The 13,109-nt window shown below is 39.8% G+C and overlaps 1 protein-coding gene across 2 annotated transcripts in view; it reads left to right on the forward strand.

Annotated features, from left to right (window-relative positions):
- Positions 1–13,109, forward strand: part of LOC115110561 (tissue factor pathway inhibitor-like) — a 36,017-nt gene extending 22,908 nt beyond the window's left edge. Inside the window, exons 2-6 of one of the 2 annotated variants that reach the window (XM_029636443.2) lie at positions 4,004–4,204; positions 9,310–9,486; positions 11,129–11,185; positions 12,049–12,246; positions 12,561–13,109. In XM_029636443.2, coding sequence (XP_029492303.1) covers positions 4,004–4,204; positions 9,310–9,486; positions 11,129–11,185; positions 12,049–12,246; positions 12,561–12,628 — 701 coding nt within the window. In that variant the 3' untranslated portion in view covers positions 12,629–13,109. Of the gene's footprint in view, positions 1–4,000; positions 4,205–9,309; positions 9,487–11,128; positions 11,186–12,048; positions 12,247–12,560 lie in introns of both variants that reach the window. The other variant, XM_029636361.2, reaches the window with a different exon arrangement.

Here is a 13,109-nt window from a genome sequence, read left to right on the forward strand (position 1 = left end):
GGGTGTTTGGTGTCTTGTTCGTCTTGTTTGTTGAAGAAAAATCTTTGTCAAAACTTGTTGAGTGTTCGCTGTTCTGATATCCAGAAGCTCTTTTTTTGCCGTAAGATACGGTTGCAGAAACAATATGTACAAAAAGTTACAAATTACGCAAAAACCCCCACATAATAGCACAATTAGTTGGGCGCCCGTAAAACTGCTGCCATTTCTACTGGCGCCACGTCGACTAGTGTCACCCAAGTCCCTTCCTTTGGGTTACACACTGGTCATCCTTGACAGCGATGCCGCAAATCACTCTTTCTGCCTCTTGTCAAGGGATGTTTCTGGAGATGCCATATCATGGTAGAGCAGTTGCACTAAAGACAAACTATATTGAATCCAAACTCAAGCCCAATACAGTCAATTGGGATAAGTTATTGAGCGAAGTGGTTACAACATATGCATCTGTTATTGCATCCCTAGTTGTCCCTATGGAAGAGAGAGAAACTGTCTGAGCAACACTAATACATGAAAAATATCATGGTTTTCGTTGTAGACTTCTAGAAAATTAAGCAAGGCTTTGCTTGCAGTTCCAGAAAACAAGACAAAAATGAATGCGTTTGAAGTTAGAGGTCACTAAGGTGTCTGCTAATGAACCTTGCTTTTCTGAAAGTCTCTTGGAGAGCCAAGCACTTAATATCAATGGAAGTGGTAACAGTGTACTCCATGTAGAAAACACTTCACCCAGGCTCCTTTGATCTGTTTTTTTTTTTGGATCTCGTTTGGAAAGTGCTTGAGGCATCTTTTATCTCTAATGTCAAGTGAGATAAGCCTTCTTCTATAGCAACCACAGGATGCTTGTGATTATGAGGTCATAATTAGTCGCCTCTGAAAGGTATCCTTTAATTTGTGTGAGATTTTCTCAAGGACCCATGACTCGTGTTCTGTCATCACCGTTATCTATCAATCTCCTTGTATCATTCTGTATCATCTTCCTTTTCTAATACTCTGATTCATAGTTGAATGGTGCTTGTCACCTATTTATTTCTGAGCCTCTCTTCCTGCCTCTCCTCTGCCCATTTCTGTCTTGCTCTCACTACTTCATGCTCTCTCTCTTCTCTCTCTCAACCTTACAGGGAAAGCAGAACCAAACTACTACATCTTGGAAATTCATATTTCATTGGAAATGAACATGGCCTGTTGCTCTGGTATCTTTTTAGGCTTTGTTTGCACAGCCAGGGATGATGTGCCCTTTACTTTATATACTGTTATTACAGTGTTCACACCCAACTTTGCCTACCTTATGACTAGGATGAAAACCTCTCTTGCAACATTTGGTCACATAAATAAATTGTGGTGACACTTGAACCCTCCGTCATAAGGGTGACATAATCGCTGACTCATGTTACTATCAGTTGACCTACCCTTACTTCTTGACATTACAGTTAGACTTATATCTTCATCCACACGATTCATTTTGTTTTGATAATGGTGACTAACTTGGACTTGGAACTACTTGGAACAATCACTTGGACACACCTTTTAAACCAATCCAATTTGTCTTCTTCAATTTATCATGTTATGGGGTTATAATATAGTATGCCCTCACATTGTTGATTTTGAATGATGTTTGTTTTTCAGGCCTGACAAATGTCAAGTCTCCTATCTCAATGAAAGTAACGCTGCCTTCCCCCTGACATTTCTCTAAACAAGCTACGACTGAGCCTCTACTCGGGTCAACCTGCCCATTTTCTTCATTACCAAGAAGTTAGGCACACCACCAGTGTTGAGTAATTCAGCTCATTATCCAAATTAAGAGGCCAAAACAAAAATGTGTTGGTACATTTTGTGCCAGGCTCTACAGTACATGTATTGGGGTGAGCTGAAAAAGCTGATCTATTGGTTGGCATCAACCAGGCTTTTTTAATGTATTGTGGGAAGATGAACATAAATAGTCCCAACTCATTGGCATTCAGTGCAAGGGCACATTGGTCTAGTCTTGAGATGCAGACATACTTTGATAGGGAGGGAGGGTGGAAGGGGAGAAATGAGAAGGCGTCTGAAAAATAACGTATGTATGCACTGTACTGTCAAATGAGGTCTTTTGGTGAAGTTTCACTTGATTTTCAAGATATGTCCAATTCTGTGTTATTTCAAATAATGAATAGCTTGATTAGGTAGAACACAACTTGTTTACAGTTACTGTGCACCAAGGCTAACTTTTTTCAAGTTTCTAAGATCAAATTTTTATGGAAAATAGTCTCTGGTGCAATAACAATTATTTTCTTTTTTATTCAGATCAAGTTTTTAGTTGCCCAACATTTGAGGCGATACGGTTGTCTCTAGGTGTGTTGTATTTTTGGATGGCCCACATTAGCACGGCTGGACATTGGACAATAAGTGAAGGAAATACACACTGTCTGTTGTACAGTATTTTTCTTGGCCTCACCAGGCAGATAAAATCAATAGGAACATGCTCTTTTCTCTTTGGGAAGAGTTCTCCTCGCTTATTACACATCTTTGAAAAAACAAGCTGTTTTCCCAGTTTCCACTTAAAAGAAGCACGGTGGAACAAATGAGCAGTCACTTTTTCCCCTCTTTTACTTTTCAAAGATCTTAGGACTGACAAGCGAAGTGACTCCTGTTGCACCCAGGGTGGTGCTGTGTGGGCTGTGAGGGAAAGACCAGGCATGAACTTGTCGTTATTGCCCTGTGCAGTTTGTTCAGGGAGTCTAAGGACAGATGCATGTTTACACAGCCAAAGAGGGCCTAGTGGTACAGAGACGAAGACAGAATGTGGATTGCCTGCCTGCTGTGTAATTATCCCCTGGAAGGGCTTCTTCTCTCTCTGGTTATCTGCCCGGACAAAGGAATGTAAATAAAAATATCTGGAGTCATACTCTAAAAACATTTAATCTCCCCTGCAAAAGCGAACCGCCATAAACCCAGAGGTTTGCATTTTTGATGAGTGTTTCCGGCCTCGTTACAAGAAGGAATTGTATCCGTGGAAGAGGTGGCAGATTGGAATGCCACGCCTGTGTTCTCATTAGCAGCAGGCTGGCGAGAGGGTATTTGTTAAGACAGCTGACCTGCTGTGGGCTGGCTGGGGCCTGAGCAAAATGGTGGGGTTGTGGAGTCTGCAGGTGTTGCTGGGCAGGGAATCCCGCAGCAATTAATAGTTGTCAGGGTGTTTTGCTATCAAACCCTCACAAACAAAGCGACACACGCTGGATGACTGTTGATGTTTGACAAGTTTCGATATAAGATAGAGGGTATCGATCTTGATTGTCACGTTGCAGTTGTTTGAATCATTACATGTGTGACCAGCTGTATATGATAGAAGGTAGCCATAAGCAAACAGAGGGGTCAACTAACCTGATCTACAATGTGTGGAAAAGGAAAACCCAGTCCCTTTTGGCAGATGAAGATCAGGATGTTGAAAGTTAAGTGATCCAACCACTGGAAAGCAGGCTGTCACTCAACCCCCTCCCATCCCTGATCTGAAGAAACGGTACTTTCACAGCGGGCTGAATCTAGCCCCAGACTGAGATGGTGATTTAACATCTTGATGGCTTGCTGTGAAGATGCTACAGTGTTTTGATACTATTCCAAGTCATCTGTTCCCATGTCTTGTAGAACACGTGGTATGTGCGTTTGGTGGAATGCATTTAAAGATCACCGTGAAAGTCACAGCTATACTGTTTAGGGTTTTGTTGTTGAGTGCACTTACTGGAAGTCCGTCTAATTAGGTGCATTTCTTGAGAATTCTGTACATGTTGAATTCTATTCAGGACTGTTGAGTTACCAGCGAGGCTGTAATGTCAAATAATTTATCCGAACGCAGCGAGGGGTCTTGAACTACTAAAATTGGAGTCGTTTGGAATGTACCAGAGATAAGTTCTAACCTAGTCCAAAGCCTCAGGTTAAAGCACAGCGATGACCTAAATTACACCAGAGCATTTCCATGGGATTCTGTATATCTGTGCATGGCTGTATGCCAACTTTGGCTTTCTTCCTTTCATAGCAGATGGAGCCCAGCCCGAGCTCTTCATTTTCCACGAGTTGTGTGCCCTAAAGAAGGATGAAGGGCCCTGCAAGGTGTTAAAGGAGCGCTTCTATTTCGAAATTGACACGGGCCACTGCGAGTCCTTTGAGTTCGGTGGCTGCAGAGGCAACGCCAACAATTTTGAGACCTTGGAAGCTTGTGAGGGAATGTGCCTGGTGTCTGGTGAGTTGTTGGAACTTTTCTCTGATTTCTCTGCAGGTCAAATGTGACTGTTGATATGTGAAAAATCTGAAACAAGCATACACATTTTGTTCGGATATGTACCTTTTGTAGTTTGTACTTGCTTTACTCTGTTCCCTGGTCAACTTAATCATCAGCCATGTTACCAATGTATCAAAATAGATTAGACATTATCTTTGAGGCAATAAACACAATGACATCATCAACGTAGTTGCTTTGGAATGCAGGTTTTATTGAATGATAGTAAGTAGTTCACAGTGTCCTATCATATGTTAAAATGAGCAATATAGTTTTAGTGCTTTATGGTTTTGGGAGGAACGCTATCATTGTTTTCACTTTGATAAGACTGTCAGACCAAACATTTACTCACAAACACATTCCCATAATGCACACAGTGCCATTTCAAAGAAATGTGGATGTTTTTCTTTTAAACTATCAGCCAAATCTATTGGCAAGACTGTGACAATGACGCACAGCAATGATTTGCACAGCAAATTATTCAGTGTTAAATAACACTGAAAGAGTGGGACCATATATTCCAGCGTTTCCCAAACTCAGTCCTCGGGACCCCAAGGGGTGAACGTTTTGGTTTTTGCTAGTGATGGGGAAACTAAGCTTCCTGAAGCCCTTGAGCATTTCTAGACAATTGTGTCAAATAGGTTCATTACGCGAGGCTTTGAGCAACATTGTTTACACTAGTGGCACCTGCTGGTGAAAATAATTTAGAACAGCCAAATTATTATAGATGACATCGCACACGCAGGACAGTCTTTTTTGTCTTCTACCGAAACCCATACTAAACCAATCAGGTGGTTGTTCGACAAAATTAATCTTTGGATGTCATTGATCATATGCTTCTAATGAAGTCATATAAGCATCGGGATACCGCTTCAAATGTCGTAATTTCGACGCATGACTCATCTCTCCGGTACCAACCGTAACATCACTATTTCCCCCCCTAACACTACACCGCTGATTTAAAGTGATGAAATGCTGATGATTAGTTGATTATTTGAATCAGCTGTGTAGTGCTAGGACAATAACCAAGACATGCACCTCTTGGGGTCCTGACGACCAAGTTTGGGAAACCCTGACATACACACTGGAACCAATGTTAAATTAACACACTACTTAGTGCAGTGGTTTCCAACTCCGGTCCTCGAGTACCCCCAACAGCACACGTTTTTGTTATATCCCCGGACAAACATACCTGATTCAATTCGTTGAGGGCCTGAGGATTAGTTGACAAGTTGAATCAGGTGTACTTGTCCAGGGCTACGATAAAAATGTGTATGCTTAGGAGTAATCAAGGACTGGAGTTGGGAACCACTGGTTTAGTGTAAAACCGATTTGAATATTTCCCAGAGTGCCTTACCTTTGAGTGAATTGTAGAGTTTACCACCCATGTCTATTTGTTAGTAACAGAGACATGGTTGTTGCATTCATCACTTTTTGGGTCAAATGGACTTCACCAAATGAGATCCTAAGTGAACTTTATCATTAAAAAAAATATATATATATATATAATGCAACATAAGGCCTTACTTTGAAGGCCTAGTTTTACTCTAATACAAGGGTCTGAACCTCATACACAGCACATCGAACCAAAACCACTTATTGGTGTAACATAACCCCACTCTTGGTGTTAATAACCATTGTTGAATCAAAACCACACCCATCATTGTCTAATTTCTAGCATGCTCTACTGCAGATATATATTTTTTAAATAGTTTTTGCAGGTATATTGATTGATTGATTTATCTTATGCTTCATAAAGATGAATAACATACCTCTTCTAAACTAATCCAATCAGTTAGAGTTTTTTGCATCCCTTACTGAAATGGTTGTTCCAGTTTGGAAGGCGTAAACAAACCGTTCTTTAAAATGTTATGGGTCCTGAACAGTCATTCTGAAAATGACTTTTTCTCTCATGGCTAACTACCAGGAAGTTTGGAAAGACAGGCTGTGGGTGGGGAGCTCATATTTTTGAGCTCGCCTTGACTGACAGCTCTTTGAAACGCCTATGTCAAGCAACTTGGATGCAGTGAGAAGTGTTGCAGTAATATATTCTCAATCAAAGTTGGTGATACACAAAGCAACTCAAACATCGAAACTGCATCAATGATATACAGTGAATTTGGAAAGTATTCAGACCCCTTCCCTTTTTCCACATTTTGTTACGTTACAGCCTTATTTTAAAATGGATAAAATTATATATTTTTCTTCATCAATCTACATCTGGAAGAAACCTGGCACCATCCCTAAGGTGAAGCATGGTGATGGCAGCATCATTATGTGGGGATGTTTTTCAGGGACTGGGAGACTAGTCAGGATTGAGGGAAAGATGAACGGAGCAAAGTACAGAGAGATCCTTTATGAAAACCGGCTCTAGAGCGCTCAGGACCTGACTGGTGCGGAGGTTCACCTTCCAACAGGAAAAAGTATGTGAACCCTTTGTAAATATCTAGATTTCTGCATAAATTGGTCATACAATTTGATCTAATCTTCATCTAGGTCACAACAATAGACAAACACAGTCTGCTTAAACACACAAACAGCAATTACATGTTTTCATGTCTTTATTGAACACACCGTGTAAACATTCACAGTGCAGGGTGTAAAAAGTATGTGAACCCTTTGATTTAAATAACTGGTTGACCCTCCTTTGGCGGCAATAACCTCAAGCAAACATTTTCTATAGTTGTGGATCATACCTGCACATCGGTCAGGAGGAATTTTGGACCATTCCTCTTTACAAAACCATTTCAGTTCAGCAGTATTGTTGGGATATCTGGCGTGAACTGCTCTCTTGGGGTCAAGCCACAGCATCGCAATTGGGTTGAGATCAGGACTGGGCCACTCCAGAAGGTGTATTTTCTTCTGTTGAAGCCATTCTGTTGTTGATTTACTTCTGTTTTTTTGGTTCGTTTTCCTGTTGCATCACCCAACTTCTTTTGAGCTTCAATTGGTGGACAGATAGCCTTACATTCTCCTGAAAAAATGTCTTGATAAACTTGGGAATTAATTTTCCCGTCAATGATAGCAAGCTGTTCAGGCCCTGAGGCAGCAAAGCAGCCCCAAACCATGATGCTCCCTCCACAATACTTTACAGTTGGGATGAGGTTTTGATGTTGGTGTGCTGTGCCTTTTTTTCTCCACAGATAGTGTTGTGTGTTCCTTCCAAACAACACAACTGTAGTTTAATATGTCCACAGAATATTTTTCCAGTAGCGCTGTGGAACATCCAGGTGTACTTTTGCAAACTTCAAATGTGCAGCAATGTTTTTTTTGGATAGAAGTGGCTTCTTCCGTGGTGTCCTTCCATAAACATCATTCTTGTTTAGTATTTTACGTATCATAGACTCATCAACAGAGATGTTAGCATGTTCTAAAAATTTCTGTAAGTCTTTAGCTGATACTCTAGGATTCTTCTTAACCTCATTGAGTATGTGCTCTTGCAGTTGTCTTTGCAGGGCGGCTACTCCTAGGGAGAGTAGTAACTGTGCTGAACTTTCACCATTTACAGACAATTTGTCTTATATTCTGTGGACTGAACATCAAGGCTTTTAGAGATACTTTTGTAACCCTTTCCAGCTTCATGCAAGCCAACAATTCTTAATCTTAGGTCTTCTGAGATCTATTTTGTTCGAGGCATGGTTCACATCAGGCAATGCTTCTTGTGAATAGCAAACTAAAAGTTTGTGAGTGTTTTTTAAAGGGCAAGGCAGCTCTTACCAACATCTCCAATCTTGTCTCATTGATTGGACTCCAGGTTAACTGACTCCAATTAGCTTTTGGAGAAGTCATTAGCCTAGGGGGTTCACACATACTTTTTCCAACCTACACTGTGAATGTTTAAATTATGTATTCAATATAGACAAGAAAATACTATAATTTGTGTGTTATTAGTTTAAGCACGCTATGTTTGTCTATTGTTGTGACTTGTGATCAGATCAAATTTGATGACAAATTTATGCAGAAATCCAGGTAATTCCAAAAGGGTTCACATACTTTTTCTTGCCACCGTAGACCCTAAGCACACAGCCAAGACAACGCAAGAGTGGTTGTCAAGTCTCTGAATTTCCTTGAGTGGCCCAGCCAGAGCCTGGACATGAACCCGATCAAACATCTCTGGAGAGACCTGAAAATAGCTGTTCAGCGATGCTCCCCATCCAGCCTGACAGAGCTTGAGAGGATCTGCAGAGAAGATTGTGAGAAACTCCCCATATACAGGTGTGCCAAGCTTGTAGCGTCACACCCAAAAAGACTCGAGGAGTAATCGCTGCCAAAGGTGATTCAACAAAGTACTGAGTAAAGGGTCAGAATGCTTACGTAAATTAGATATTTAAGTTTTTTATTTTTTAATCCATTTTAATTTTTTTCTTAGCCAGTTTTTCCTTTGTCATTATGGGACAATGTAGATTGATGAGGGAGAAAAACTGTTTAATCCATTTTAGAATAAGGCTGTAATGTAACAAAAGGTGGAAATAGTCAAGGAGTCTGAATACTTTCCGAATGCACTGTATCTGCTTAGTTCTCATCACATGCTTCATCGACACTAGAGCATTTGACTATGGCTCCAGTAAGATTTTCAACTCAGCACCTCCATTTCTCCTCAATGTAATGTGGTGTATTTTTCTTACCTCCACTTTCCCCTCTCGCTCTCTCTTTTTTTCCCCCAGTCAATTCACCTTTCTCTCCACATCTATTTTACATCTATCTATTCATGACTGTGTCAGCAGCCCACACTATCTTCCTCCATGCCTAAGTATGTCTTCTCTCTCTTCCTTTCTCCAGCTTTTCAGTCAGTCTCTCTAAGCACTCCAGTCTTAGTGCCACCACTTTTTTTTCTATGATTCACAATTTCCCTTTAAGTCAATTGACTGGGTACGAAGGGTCCTTAGTGTAGATTTGTATTTGATTTCAGTGAACAGTATGTCTCAGTAGCCCATTCCCTATACTGCACTTTTTCACATTTCCCAGCTATCATCTTTTCAAATGACCCAGTAGCTAGTATCCATTTCTCCCCTTTTTCAGTTTCTCAATAATGTTCTCTCTCTCCATCTCTCTTTGTCCATCTCCCCCAGCTGACAAGAGTCCCTGTCACCTGGATGAGGCTCCGGGGCCATGCCGAGGTCTGGTGACACGCTACTTCTTTGACAGCCAGAGCCAGGAGTGCAAGCACTTCTACTATGGAGGCTGCTTCGGCAACGCCAATAACTTCAAGAGTATGAAAGAGTGCCAGGCCAGGTGCCAGAACCCAGGTAGTGCATCGGCATCAAACACTGTTCTTCAAAACACTGCATGACACCCAAGTAGTCTAAAAGGGACCAACCAATCATATGGTTTGCAAGAAAGATTTGATCAGTGAGGCTAATCAATATTTTCAAATGTAAGGAAAAAGGTTTGGACTTACGGCCATAGCAGCACTATCAAGGCTTCTTTTAATAGAAATGTGCTAGGGGAGTATATTACTTCTTCAAAGTGCATTAATGTCATTGTTGTGATGCCTGGGCTTTTAGGCAGTCATACCTCTTTAAAAGACCAAATACCCACAGGAGAGTCATTTCAATGTAGTTGCCCAGTCGATGTTGCTCTACCTTGCAAATGATCTTGTTGGTGGATTTTTTTCAAACCATCAAGTCATGCTTCATCTTCATTTTGCATTTAGATCGGGTTTTTTTTGGCCTTTTGCGCATAGTTAATTATTTTAGTCCGATTTGAATGAATTTAAATTCATTTATTTACTGCATTTGTCAAAGAAAATATTGGATAAATTGTTCTACTGTGACCAACGCTAGCTGGAAGTCTGTGTTAATATAAATGGACAAACAATGTAAAACAAAAGAAGAAAGTATTGACGACAACTCAAAGATAATTACATTTTCATTCTGTATCAGAATCCTTAATCAATCTTCATTGGGCTCAAAATAATTTATCTCTTTAATAAATCTGAATCCATAAGTATAATAACAACTGTATGTTGTACAGTATATCATATTACAATAGTTCCTCGGTAAACATGTTTTAACAATAGTAAACAGTTTGTATTATATTACATTTCTATTACATGCTGTAACTTATTATGTAAGTAAACTCTAATGTTTTGGTTTCATGGCAGAAAACGCCAATGTGGCCTCTAAATTGGATGTGACTCCTAATTTGGAGGTCACCGTCCCAAAACCCACTAGTAAACCTAATATACAACCTGTCAAAGTAACTGCCAAGACAATGTTTATGTATATTTATTTCTTAAACAAATGTCTAGTAATTGATTAAAGAAGACAATTAATTGTGCAGTAGCACCAAAGATATTTCAGGCAGGCCTAATCTGATTTAACAAAATGGATGTCTTTAAACATAACCATATATTGATCTAATGTTTCAATAATCAGACAGAAAGTAATTGTTTCATTTGTGCATTAATGTTGCATGTAGCCCTACAGTAATTCTTCATGATACTGTACATAGCCTCAGTATATTAAACTGTTTGTCCAAGAAGCTTTTCATTTTCCCAGCATGCCAGTCTGCCCTTCTGTCAGCCCTTCTGATTGGCAGGGCCAGGAAAGTGGGGTTGTGGGGTCTCTGAAGACTATGAACCACAGACACTAAGTGGAAGGGCTGATATCCTGTCAGCTCTGTTTAAGACAATTCTGAAGGAGAGAGGAAAAAACTGAGGAAGAAGGTTTATAGAGAGAGTAGAAATGACAACACCATGTACCCTTGTGGAACTGTATCGCTACAGTATATATCTCTTCTGTCATGGTGAGTTGATATTAACTCCCAAGTTAACTACAGTATCACAACTTCTAATACTGGTAAAAGGAAGGAGAAATGCATGCTCCACCATGCTCCAGTCTCATATTGAAAGCAGCATGTGAATATGCTGAATATTTCCTCTTTCAGATGAGTTTGCTTTAAGCGCCTCCAACATGCAGCAGAATCTTCAACACCAGGCCACAGGTTAGTACTGTAACCCAGGAATGCAGTGATTTCTCATGTGTACTATTACACACATACCATGCTGCAACTGCAATAGCTAGGTAAGAGGGACAGTCATTTTATATGCGCCATTTCAGAAGCAGTTAGGTAAACAAACTACAACGTATAAAGCCAGCATATCCCTTCTTCCATGTAACACTGATTCACTGCTATTAAAATGGGAGGGTAAGGTGTATGAGGCGTGAGTAAGTACTCATAGACCACCACTGTCTGATACAGTCACAGCACAGTAAAAAGGGGTCACAGGGAGTCTGCCATCCCTCAGTCACAGACAAGTAGTTATGATTCATGTTACAAAATTCCACCCAGGTCAGTGAATTCAGGAAAGGAGTGTTTCTGTATTCGTATTTGTCATTCCAGTGAAGTGATATAGGATAGCTACAGTACTCCCGTAACCCAAGGCTGACATCTTGTGGCTTTTCCACAGTTTGACTCTTGAGGTAGTAAAAACAATGTTTCCTTTGTTGAGGTACATTTCAAATGTAAAAGAAAAAGTAGTAGAATCAAGTACCCACTGGGTAGAGATGTCAATTCAATGTCTATTTCATGTTAGTTCAGTGTAATTTCATTGAAATTGTGTGGAAATAACCTTGTTTCAGCCAGTGTGTGCCCAGTGGGTAGTCACTTTTACAGTAGATTACCATTAACCTCATTTCCATAAAGCTAAAATAAAAAAATGCTTTTATTAAAGTATGTTCTATCAGAGTTGCATTGGCGATGTAGCCTACACACTTTCTTTAGTGTTATACAATGTGTCTTTGGTATTATGGAGTCATTGTTGTACGTAATTTCAGTTTACTATTGCCTTTGTGTAATTCTTTCAGACTTCAGTCCTCCAGAGTTCTGTCTCAGTACCAATGACAAGGGCACGATGTGTGACAGAGAGGAGAGGAGAACGGGAAGGAGATATGCATACAACCCCAAGACAAAGAGATGTCATTGGTTGCGTAACAGGGGCTGTGGGGGCAACAAGAACAACTTTGTCCTCAAGAGACACTGCATGAAGATGTGTATGAAGCCGAGTAAGATTCAAGTTAGCGTTTTCTCCAACAGCGCTCCTATAGAGCTACTGGGTGTGCAGGCTTTTGTTCCCATCCAGCATTAGCACACCTGATTCAAATGATCAACATCCAGACTGAAGACCATGATTAATTGATTATTTGAAACAGGTGTGTTAGTGCCACACTTGTTTCACTCTTTGACCTTTCGTTTAAAAATCAGGTGTGTTTTTGCTAAATAGCATTTACCTTAAGAATGCAATGTTTCTTTCTTGACTTGTGCCATAGAGAAGTGTTTGAAAGATTGCAACTTGTCATTTGTGTTGTGCCATTTCCAGATCCCACTCACAAAAGGAAGACCATCAGGATAAAGAAGAACACCAACATCTTATTTCAAACTGTCTAAATCAAGGCCTTGTATTAAATCATTCTTACACTACTTTTTAATTACACTTTATTTTTTAATTCTTATTTGACTGTGGTATTATGTGGTCGTCTTACAGCAATTGTATAAAAGGCTTGTTTTGGCCTATTATGTAATTTTGTTATTTTAACCTTTTAGCTCTTTGTATGAGGAGTGGTTTTGTAATATCAAAATTGTAGACATTTTTTCCCTTGTCACATCCTAAAAAACATGTATATCATTGTAATTTTTTTCCTGAGGACAGCAGACAAGTTTGTTTTTATTAACAAATGATTAACATTAAGGAACCCAATAGCACTGCACTGCCCATGAAATATAAAGCTCGATCATTTACATTATCAGTGTAATAAGTATTTAAGATCATTCCTTCATGTGAGTAAATGCACATTAATTTTTTTTAACATAGTTGGAAAGAACATATATAATCAACCAATTGGAGCCTAAATAAAATGTTGCATAGTCA

Source organism: Oncorhynchus nerka, linkage group LG1 (assembly GCF_034236695.1).
Source record: "Oncorhynchus nerka isolate Pitt River linkage group LG1, Oner_Uvic_2.0, whole genome shotgun sequence".
Taxonomy (NCBI): domain Eukaryota; kingdom Metazoa; phylum Chordata; class Actinopteri; order Salmoniformes; family Salmonidae; genus Oncorhynchus; species Oncorhynchus nerka.